This window comes from Rhineura floridana, chromosome 4 (assembly GCF_030035675.1).
Source record: "Rhineura floridana isolate rRhiFlo1 chromosome 4, rRhiFlo1.hap2, whole genome shotgun sequence".
Classification (NCBI taxonomy): domain Eukaryota; kingdom Metazoa; phylum Chordata; class Lepidosauria; order Squamata; family Rhineuridae; genus Rhineura; species Rhineura floridana.
The window spans coordinates 3,029,818-3,041,974 of record NC_084483.1 but is presented as its reverse complement, the minus strand read 5'-3'; the positions used below and the strand labels follow the sequence as shown (position 1 = coordinate 3,041,974).

At 42.1% G+C, this 12,157-nt stretch overlaps 1 protein-coding gene across 3 annotated transcripts in view; it reads right to left on the bottom strand.

The window, feature by feature from the left end:
• Positions 1-12,157, bottom strand: part of SERTAD2 (SERTA domain containing 2) — a 163,431-nt gene that overhangs the window by 110,336 nt on the left and 40,938 nt on the right. The window contains exon 1 of one of the 3 annotated variants that reach the window (XM_061622245.1): positions 8,057-8,075. The exons of the other annotated variants lie outside the window; for them this stretch is intronic. Within the exon in view, the coding sequence (XP_061478229.1) occupies positions 8,057-8,061 (5 nt within the window). The 5' untranslated portion in view covers positions 8,062-8,075. Of the gene's footprint in view, positions 1-8,056; positions 8,076-12,157 lie in introns of those variants that run through there. 3 annotated transcript variants of the gene reach the window in all.

Here is a 12,157-nt window from a genome sequence, read left to right as displayed (position 1 = left end):
GGTACACGAGCAGAATCCCTACACTGCACTTTAGGCCCAACCTCCAGTACATGCAATCTCCCACCCTGGTCTCACAGAGAGGAGGTCTGGTGAAAACCAAAGACTTTCGATAAATAACCGCCACTCCCCCTCCCCGACTACCGACCCTCGGCTGCTGTGCATACGAAAACCCAGCCGGGCACATGGCAGTCAAGATAGGAGCAGCTGCATCATCCAGCCAGGTTTCCGTAATACATGCCAGGTCCGCCCCCTCATCCAAAATCATATCATGGATGAGGGATGTTTTTTGGGCTACAGACCTGGCATTGCACAGCAGTAATCGAAGGTCAGAGTATGGAGACTGGCCACCCCTAGCTGTCTGTTGGCTCTGGACAGGCCTGGAACGAGGGACAGATATTATGCATCTCTCCCTGGTTCCTCTTCTCTGACATGGCCTGCCCCTAGCTCCCCACCAGCATCTGCCACCCAGCCTCGCTATACATTGGCCTCCCACCCTTCCCCCATCACTCCCTTGACACATGCCCCAATGTGGCTTCCCTCACCCAGGCAAGCACCCACATATTGGTTTCCAAGTGTGAGATTGTTAAGGATATGCTAGTAACCATTTGTTAGAAAGAGTATTATGAATGACTTACATGTTTATGTAGTGGTCATTTTCACATTCTCAGCCAAACTGTTAGTATCAGCAGGGACCACAACTAACAATATATGAACACACACACAGGCCACAACTGAAAACTAGTAGGTTTTCCTTGATATAAAAATTGAAATCTTATTTGTCAGTTACAGAGCAGGATACCCAATATTAAAACCATTGTAGAATATGCCATTAAAAATGTGAGAATTTCACTTTCTACAGAATGTATAGGCCAAAATTCAGAAGCATGGCAAGCCACTTTCAAACCTGGGCAAGTTTCAAAAGTAGCTCGAGATTGTCCAAGGAAGCATACAAGCCTTTGAATGCGATTAAAAAACTTTTTGGTTTGTGACAGTCCCTCAAGAGATGTAGCCATCTAAAGAGCCAATATTCTCAAAAGGAGCAGAAAAGTTACACATAAATCTAAGGAAATATCTGAGCAAATAATGATAAGACACAGAATCTCCCCAAAGGGCACCCATTTCAGATATTTATCATCAGGTATCTAGATGTATCAGTACCTGTTACCACCTAACCTCATAGATAAAACAGTGATCTATGGACAGGAGACATCTCAAAAGGCACACATAAACATCTCTGTTCAATTCAGTAAGAGATCCACAGATGTAAAGTCTCCCATGTGCATTTCCCCATCTAGATCACAATACTCATCCAACCCTTTGAATACACGTTAGCACCCAGATCTAGTGTTCATGACTACAGATGGATTAGAGACTTCAGTTCCTCAACAGAGGTAGTCTCATGTGAAAACAAATACATACACATAGGCTCAGTTCACAGATAGTTAACGGTTTACTGTGAATGCAGAAATTAGGGCTGTTTTGACCCTCATGGTTCATTTTCCTCAAATCAACCATGCTAATTAAGCGACTAACAAGTCTTGGGTACAGATCATGGTTTGTTGGGAGCAAAACAAACCACGATCCCTGGTTCAGACATCAGGAGCTGCCTTAAGGAGATTTGGAGTGAGGTGTCATTAATATGTGAATAACACACAAGTCTCTCAAGTGGTTGAAGTGTTAGACTGGCGTTTGAAGGTGGTGATGGGCTGGATGTGGGCCAATAAACTGAATCCTGAAAAAGACAGAGGTGCTATGTGTCCCAAGTTCTTGAGTCTGGGATAGGGAAAGACAGCCTGTCCAAGATGGGGTTGTACTCGCCTGGAAGGAGCAGGTCTGTAACCTGGGAGTACTCCTGGATTCAGTCTTGTCACTGGAGTCTCAGGTGGCCTCAGTGGCTAGGAGTACCTTTTTCCAGCTCCAGCTAGTCTGCCAGCTCTGGCCCCTTTTAGAAAGAGATGAGTTAGCCATAATCCTCCATGCTTTGGTAACTTCCAGACTGGATGATTGCAATGCACTCTACTTAGGGCTGCTCTTGAAAATGACTCAGAAACTTCACCTGGTCCAAATTGCAGCAGGCAGATTACTGGCTGGGGTCCCATTTAGATCTCATATAACCCCTGTTTTAAAACAGCTGCATTAGTTGCCAGTTCATTTCTGGGCCCAATGCAAGGTACTAGCATTTGTGTTTAAAGCCCTAAATGACTTAGGCCCCAAATATCTGAGAGGCTGCCTCCTTCCCTACAGATCCTCTCGGGTGCTGAGATCGGCAGAGGGGATCCTCTTGGAGGTTGGGTGGTGGTGGCCCAGAAGAGCGCACTCTCTGTGGCAGGCAGCCCCTAAGTTGTGGAATTCTTTCCCCACACAAGTGTGTCTGGTACCTTCATTGTACAGTTTTTGTTGTATGCTGAAGATGCAGCTCTTCACCCTGGCTTTTGACACTTGACAGATATATTTTTAGGACCCTCTCTAGCTGTGACTTGCTTTAAACAGTTTTTAATAATGTATTTTATGTTGTGGTGACCTGCCCTAGGATCTACAGGTGAAAGGTGGGTGATAAATTTGATGATGATGATGAGCCATTGTTTGTTTTGTCTGGAACTAGCGGGAAGAAGCAAAACAGCCCAGACCAGTAAATTCACAGTAAACCATGAACTATGGTTCACCATGATATAATTGGGCCATAGTGAATTACACTGGTACAGTGCTCTCTCTCTCTCTCTCTCTCTCTCTCTCTCTCTCTCTCTCTCTCTCTCTCTCTCTCTCACACACACACACACACACACACATACACACACACACACACACACAAGAGGAAATAAGTCTTCTGAAATGGTGTTCAGGTTGCTCTGATGTACACACATACATGCATCATCTAAACTTAAAAAACACCTCTTTCCTCAGAACTCGTGTTTAATTCATATGCAAATTTAAACAGATTTAGTTAATTAAAACTCATTGGGTGACAGCCCTAATTAAAATTAGTTTGGTGAAGGAATCTAGATTTTTGCCAAAACAAAGAAGGATTAAGGTTCATGGTACAGCTACATTTCCATGTCAATGCAAAGTTCAGATACGTTTTTAAAGCTGAGCTGTAAGGGCTCAGAAACTGGTCAGCTTTGCAGAAACCCCAACTGATGCTGATATGTGATATGTGTGTTTACAACTCAAAAGCCCATATTTAGTTTTTTAAAAGCCTTTAGTGTTCTCTCAGAAAAGGGATGAGGAACCTTTAGCCCTCCAGATGTTGCTGGTCTATACCTCCCATCGTCCCTGACCACTGGGCATACTAGCTAGGTCCTAGGGGTGATGGGAGTTGTAGTCCAACAGCAACTGGAGAGCCCAGCTGTGCTTTAAAGTGTCACAAATAACCCGACTGAGCCAATTGCAAGGAGAATTGAACAAGGCATTTGGCTGCATGCTGAAGTAAGCAAACCTGTGGGGGTCCCCCCCCATTTGTAGATAACGCTTCCCACAAGAATCCTTTCAATCAAATATGTGTATTTACATTCCTCCTCTTCCAAGCAAGGCAAGAAAAAGAAAGCTACTATTGCCATGTGTTGCGGTTATCACAGGCTTACGTCTGCTGAAGCTCTGCAGCTGCCCAAGCCACACCCTCCCACTGGCAAATTGTGTGTGTGTGTGTGTGTGTGTGTGTGTGCTCCTTCCGGCTGCCCTCAGGAGGACCCGCTCTTTATAAGCACTACTGCAGCAAGGAAGGTTTTTTTTGAAAAAAAACCTGCCTTTGGCCAGCAGCTGTTCCAGCTCCTTACCTCCTGTCACTCATAGAAAAGGGGGAAGGAAATAAATGCCAAAGAGACAGTAGCGTGTTTTCTTTGTCAAGAAGTTTCCTCCCTTTTGCCTCAGTTTTTTCCTTTCAAGTTACCACTGAAATTACATAGACTTACATAGAGGACAGCTTCTTTAAAAACCAATTCATGCATTTATTGTCATTTTTCAAGGGGGGCTACAACACTGAAAATATTCTTAAAAGTGCACAGGCACACAATTTCTGTCCATTTTATTTAGCTAAAAAACAGCTGCTTGATAGACACATATGTCCGTGCGTAATATAACTGCAACAATTTAGCAGGCTGTCATATTAACACGCAGACGGGTTTTGAATAGGAAGAAAGCCTGAGCAAGCCACATTCTCCTGCTACCAAAGTTTCCCGGTCTTCCATTTCGATGGCCTTCCTCTCCGCCTTTCGTTCAAGTGGACTGCCTCACTCCCACAGATGTGTACATTTTCTGTGTCTGGACTAGTCTTCCCCACCTGGTATCCTCCATATACTGTTAGACTACAACTCCTATCATCACTGTCCACTGGGCAGGCTGGCTGGGACTGGTGGGAACTGGCCAGTCAAAACAGAAGCTTTGGTACTGGTAATATTACAAGCTTTATCCTATGTACAAGAAACCCTAGCAATGACACCGGGACATCGCTGCCGAGATAGTACTTTGGAGGTTTACTACCGGCATCATTGAGCCACTTCATACAAGAATACTTTTGAGAAGCGAAACACGGCTGATTGTACTGCGGGGGAAGGCCATGTGCATCTGTTCCCCAATATCCAATCCACATATTTGGTAAACCTGACCTTGGAAGAGGGGTATCCAACTATGCATATGGCAGATCTGGAGCCAATCCTCACATGAGTTTTCTACATTATGTGAAAGCACATTTCCTTACTTATGGGTACCCTTGCATTAGGGAAAACTAACATATGAAGCAGTCCATTCGGTTACGGCATTTTGCAAGGTGGAGGTGTGTGGGATCCAATATCTTATGGCATTTATATTTGGAAGCTGGTATGAATTGTTCTTTGATTGGGCTTCATATCCAAAGTTTGGTTGCTGCTAGCAGTTACTTTGGAACACCTTGCCGAGAGGCTCAGCTGCCTACTGCCCTCCATGCGTTTAGGAGGCTGATCAAAATCTTCCTTTTTAGGAAGGCTTTTACACCTGTTTTTCTAGAGCTGACTTGCGGTTCATGGCATTGTTTTATCTTGCTGTTGTGTCTGCATTCATTGCTCCATTTTATTATTCTGTATGCAAGTTATCCTGTTTTACTTTGGCCAGGAAGCTCTGTTTGTGTGTCTCTGTGTGTGTAAAACACAGAAACACTAATTTTACATGCTACAAACTTAGCAGCAAGAATTTAAGCCTTCAGAAACACAGTCTGTATGTATAGATACCAAAAAGGTAGACTCTTCAGGGGAGCCTCCAACGCGACCAGGCCTAGACATTTTGCTGCCTGAAGCAAAAGACAAGATGGTGTCCCCACCTCCTTCCATATACAGAAGCTGACTGGACTGGCAGTTGAATCTTGCTTCATTACTGGGTGACAGGGTAACACCCACCATCACACCTGAGGCATTCACCATCACACCTTGGGGTAGGGGGAGTAGGAGAAGCTGTCTGGCAACAAAGGGGAATAGCTGGTGGAGCTGAGGAGGAACAGCCAGGGATGATGGCCCTGGCATCTACCGCTTGAGGTGGTTGCCTCAGTCTGCCTAGCGGTAGGGCTGGTGCTGGCATCCAAATGTTTTGTGAACTGCATAAGCAAGAGTAGTCAATTAAACCTGTGAAGCATTTGTGAACCTTCAGTTTCAGGCAGGCAAGTAGATTGCGCTTCTATGCAGAATTTGTTAACCTGTTATCTTAACCCATGAGTATGTTACAATTCAGAAGGTTATTCGGCATTATCTAAATGACAAGTGAAGACAACAAGGGCTTAGTTCTAAGACAACAAGGACCAGATTCTTCCACTTATCCATGACCCACTTGAATGATAAGTTGTAGTCCCTAATCCTCTACTACTGCAATATGACTTAAGGATCACTGTGCCCTAAAGGACGTAAAGGGCATATGAACTGAGGAAAACACCTTTTGTGTACCATAATAATAATACAGGTAGTCTTATTCAGGCAATTCTTTCTCTGCTTTTTCCCCCAAGTAAATTTGATTTTTTGGGGGGGGAAATAGCAAACATGAGTTGAATTTATCCATTCTAAATTCAGTCTTGTGAAGGAACCGATATGACTTCAGATATCATGAATCACAATATCTAGCATACCCTTTGGAAAATGTATCAGAAAATATGGCATTATGGCCTGCAATCCAGGGTCCTTATCTTCAACCATTAATGAAATTATTCCCCACATAAGAAATTTCAATGACTAGTTTGAAAAGGGTATTTTCAGAAGTGAGGAAATAATAACACAAATTTGTAGCAATTCAGCTATTTTGTGTGGCATAAGAAATATTGTCTGTAATAAATAATGCACTATTGATTGTCACTTGATACATCAGGGATTCCAGTTTCACTTGCTTTTTCCTAACGGGCCAGTACTGATACAAGCCTTCCTTGTTAAAAACTCCAGGAAAGGTGACAAAGCACAGGCAGAATCTTTGCGGTGCAATCCCTGTATAATGAGGAGTACCCAGTACACTGTGAAATAAATATTTAACACAAGGAGTGGCATGACAAGTTCTGCACTGTCTTGCTGCAGTTCCTGCCTGTGCTGTGGTCCATCCCTCTCCACAACAGATGTCACAAGGTGGGTGACATTAGCAGTCTACCGTGTCAGACTTTTACCACACACGCAAACACACACACTCTTAGTGCTTTCAAGATAACAGCATTTTTCAGCAGCAGAATACGGAAGAAATCTCAATTCCATTATTTTAGTTTAAAACACAGGTGCACCTTTCACTCCACTCCACCTCAAGGAACATCCAAGTTGTTTTACATCAATATAATTCAAAATTACACTTGAAGGATCAGTAGAACCCACAAACATACACACACGAAACATAAACCAGAAGAAGCTTGCACTCTAGTATTCCCACCACCAGTGGCCTGCTATAAGGGGGGTAAAGAAGGATCAGGCAACCAGCAAAGGATCCGAGTGCCAGAAGATGCGTGGCTGGTGAGAAGTGCAAGAGTGCTCATGCAGTGTTTGCACAAGAAGATGCACAGGAGAATTAAGATCAGCAGCATTTTAATATCCTGCCTAGGCTGATACAATACCTATGGCTTGCCATAGCAGCCTTAATTCATAGGCGTCTCCATTGCTGAGTGATCAAGAAAAAAAGAAACTATCATGCAAACAAAATCAAGCCCTACCAGACCTGCCCTTCAAGGCATCCATGGCTTTGGACATACAGTTTTCCATTGAGAGATTTGGGGTGATAGAGAAAAGAAGAGCAGTGCCAGCCACAGACATGCATGTGCCCAAAGGGAAGAGTCAAAATGTCGTGTTGGAGGCCACAATTTAAAAACAATATTTTTAATTGAATAAGTCGATAGAAATAGCAACTCCATCAGATTACACAATCTGCCCTGACTGATTCATGCAGGTCCCAGAGAAGCCATGGGTGCCATGGCTATATTGGAATTAAATGCCTAAATATTGAAATTGGCATGGATGTCATTGTTCACATTATTTAAAATATGGCTAAACAGGGGGGAAGGGAGAGAGATTGCACTAAATGCCTGTTCTTTTCAGGGTATAAAACCTAATTGTATATTGATGGCTCACCTTCACATTAGATTCATGACATCTTATTGTGAATTGAGGGTTAATGATTGTCTTGCAGCATTAATATATTTATATAAAAAACCCCAGCAAATTATTTCCTCACAGCATGATCATAACGGCTGGTACAATTGTGATCTGTATGACCTTAAACAAACATTACTGGTGAATGCTACAAAGGAACTATAAGCCTCCCTTTGCCAATGAATCTTAATTCTCTCTGTTACAAAAAGATGGGATGAACAAGCCCAGCCCTGGCCTTTTACCACCCCCTCCTAATTTTTTTATATGCTAGGAGCATTGTGTGCTAGGAGCTGTACAAAAAACAGAATTGACTTTGTAGATACCATAAAGTTATGCAAGTATTTTTTAATGAACTGCATTCCTACCTAAGGCTGTGATCCTAAGCCCACTTACTTGAAAAGCTGCTCCTTTTCAACGCAATGGGATTTACTTCCCATTAAATGGGAATGGGATAACTTCCTAGGATACATGGATACAAATGGGCTACTTACATCATCACTGTTGTCGGGTCTTCAGAATCCTGGATGCCAAAACCCACAATACTGACTAGTCCTACACAGAACTATATCTCCACCACACACAACAGAATGAATGCAAATATACAGCTCAAGGTGCTATATACTCTGTAGCACAAAGATTTGTTTAATGAACCACCCACATTAAAAAAGCGAGAAAAATATAAAGAGCCTTGGGAACTTCTTCTTTTTGTCCTCATGTTTCCATTGGGTAGCATAGTCATTTTTATGTTTGTTTTGATTCTCCCACTGTTACCAACACAACACATTTGCAAACCATTTTAAAATGCTGATTTTGACGTTAGGCTCTGAAAGCAAGCATGTTTTTGGTGTGCAAGGAAAACAGTCACACTCACTGGTTGGTTACAGGCAGAACCAGCTACTAATAAGTCTCAAGAATGATCATGACTCAACAGTGTAAGGAGCAATGGCATACTTCACAATCCAAACATCATTTGCACTGTTACATGTTCTCATATTTTATTGACTGCTTCCAGTTTTTATTTACAATGCACACTGCTAAAGCATATCCTCCCCCCTCCCCCCATGTTTATTTCGTGGGTAGATTACACATTTTCTCACTTTGCACACTTGACGTAGTTGGGAATTCAACTTTACTAATAATGCACAGAAATTCTGCAAGTTGTAGGATTTTAGCCGCAAGATGTTAAGCAATAATAAACATGTGCTTATCCAGTATCTCTGTGTGCATTCACTTTTTAGGGTGTTAAGTTTGCAAATACATGGCCCTAATACTTCTAAACTTCTTCAGCAGAGGAATTCCAATAGTCTCCAGGGGTTTGCCTTTGTTTTGTTTGCTTATCATGCTATGAGCCACAAGTTCAATTAACATTAAGCTAATATTGTCACATGCTGGAGAGCACTGCTGATCACTTATAATTAGACTAATCACTGCTTGTGTACTCTGCGCTTAAAGTAAAAGCCCACTTCTTCACCCAGTTTAAAATTATACAAATTAAACAAAATTGCATATTCTTCATTTGCATAATTTTTTCTGCTGCTGCTAATCAGGGCAGGTGTAAACAGCTATGCAGGATATTAAAGCCCTACCCTGCTGGAGATGCCATTCAGATGTCTGGCTTTGGAGATTTCGGCAGGCAATGCCCACACACACAAGAGTAGTAAAATGTGCTTTTAAAAAAATGAAAATTGAGTTTCCCCGGGAGCTGAATTATGTCCCCCGTACTATACTGTGTGTTTCCGGGCTTGCATGAGAATCACAGAATACAGGCATCTCTTGCATGTAAAGTGTTGATTTGTTGGGCATTTCCAGATGCAAGCCTCAAAGCAGGTGCAAGCCAGGACAGCAAAGGATTGTCCAGACCACTGAAGGTCTCTCAGACCTTTTTAGGTTGTTTTTATTTTTATATCCTACCATTACCCCTTAACACACAGAGTGAGCAGAGCATGGAAGTTTTTCCTCACTTATCAGATGTCCACAGTAGGGAATAAAGTGGTTTAACCTGAAAAAAATCCAAATGCAAGGTATCATCGGGACATCCCCCCAAATTAGAATGAACAGGACAGGGTGATTGAGCAATAAGAGGCAGATCTAGCAGTGCCCCACATTTATCTTGTCTGCCTCATATATCAGATTAAGCAAGTTCTCATTGGGATGGTATGGGAACAGGGCACTGTTATAATACTGTATAAAACAATATTTCCAAGTGTGGGGTGATTGGTCTACTGTGGGGCACAAAGAACTGATGCTGGAGGGTTTGTTTTGTTTTGTTTAAAATGAGGCTATTATACACCACAACAGTGCTTTAAACAAAAAGGTATAGCCCTAGCTGAGTGGCAGAGGTGGCACACTGAAGAGTGGAGGGAGCTTTCTTCCTTATGTTGGTAGGAGTAAAAATGTAAATGTACTGCCTTCAAGTTGATTCCGACTTATGGCGACCCTATGAATAGGGTTTTCATGAGGCTGAGAGGCAGTGACTGGCCCAAGGTCACCCAGTGAGCTTCATGGCTGTGTGGGGATTCGAACCCTGGTCTCCCAGGTCATAGTCCAACACCTTAACCTCTGCACCACAATGCACTCTTATCAGGGAGAAAAGGGCATTGAACACAGTGGGACTTAGGGCCCTACTAGTCACAAAAATTAAACAAATTGTTGCATTTAGCAAACAAGTTGTTGGGGAGCTGTTGTTTTTTAAAAAAAGATAATTCTATACTTAAAGGGAGGGAGTTGATAATTAACAGGATCTAACAAGCACAGAGGGGAAATTAAGCCTCTCTCTCCTGCTGCAGTCCTGAGAAATATCCCTCTTCTGGAGCGAGCATTTTTTTTTGGGGGGGGGGATACCCTATTGTCACCAATGGGGGATTACCCTGCAATGTAAGTATCACCTTCAGAATAGGGATATTTCTCAGGGCTACAGCCAGGGAGGAAAGGATTAAATTCCCTCTCCGTGCCTACCTGATATTTATCAACCCCCCAAAGCAATTTCCATTTTGAAAAATCTATTAAATGCAAAGAGTTATTTAACTTCACATATATTTCAGCTCTTGACTGCAAAAAAACATGCACAGAATTGTGTTGCCAGAGGGCTTGAAAGTGTTTTGTTTTTCATCCCAAAGCTGCAATCCACATTTACTTTGGAATAAGTCCCATTGACCTCATTAGAGCTTATTTCTGAGTAAACATGCATAGGATTGTGCTGCAAAGAGTTCAGCATTCCAACTATTACAATTACAATTATTTAGCCTGAATTCAACAAAGGAGAAGAATCAAAACCACCCCCACTTTAAGCTATCACATTCAGTTTTGGTTATGGAGCAGCTAACATGACAGGTAAAAGGATTAAACTAACTCCTAATAAATGTAAAGTTAGTTACTTGAACTTAGTAACGTGTGACATGCTGCATAGGACAACACTGTGAAAGTAAAAAAATTAAAAACTACAATGAAACTGATTAGTTCCATCAGTATGAAAAATTCAAATTGCCATATTTTTAAAACCCTGCCTCTAGTAAAGTGAATTAAATAGTACTGAACAGCAAAGATAGACCATGAAACAACTATTACATAGCAGAAACCAGAATGCTGAATATGTATAATATAACCAGCATGTACTAAAAAAAATCACTATGATTTTACAATATCATCAGGAATTGGCCTATTATTTCTGTCATTAGCAAATCCATTTTTTTATCTAGGATCCTGTAAAGCATAGCCAAAGATTATCAAAACCAATGATAGGCTTTCAACAGCTTGTCCAGCTGAAAATCTCTCAAGTTGTGCTGCTGTCAGCCTTGCATGAGCTGACGTCAGACTGTTGTTTACAAGAGATGGGACACTGCCAATTTCCATTGAACTGAAGACAGCAGTGTCCTGCCTCTCTTGCTTGTTCAGAAGCAAAGAACAAATTCTTGTTGTTTCTGGTGTGCATGAGAGGTTGTAGATGTGCACAGATACAAACTCACAGATAAATCCTGTGCCTTCACCACTATCTAAGCAAACCAAGTTCTTCAAATATCCACTTAAACGCCCAAATGGGAACTTGCAGAAGTTAAAACAGCAACAACACCTCACACTTTTATGTACATACCATTACCAGATTTATAAAAACACTTGTTTGGAACACACAAAATAAAACAGTTAGATGTTTCAGAATTTAAAAGCCTTAGAAACTGCCCCCCAACTACTCTAACCAAGAGCAACAAAAGTAGTAAGATGAAAATATGAATGCCAGCATTGTGCCCCAACATGAATCCCTTTAAAATGTTTCAGATAGCAAAAGTTCCTTCCTCCTCTGAAGACCAGGAAATCCCCATGTTAGCAGCAACAAGGCAGGCAGATTGTATAGCAGGAAGTTGGTCTAATACTTTAATATACAGTAATACCTCAGTTAACAAAGTAGATGCGTTCCTGGACATTACTTTAACAGAAACTTTGGTACCAGAGGAAAGAACAGGGATCGGTTCCTACACCTGCTCATAGATGGTGGGGGCAGCTTCAACAGGGGCTTTAAAGGGTGCCTATTCTGCACCCCTCCCCCTCCTCTGAATCTTATTGGATCCCTCCCTCCTCAACCTTGGGAGAAAGCAAGGTAT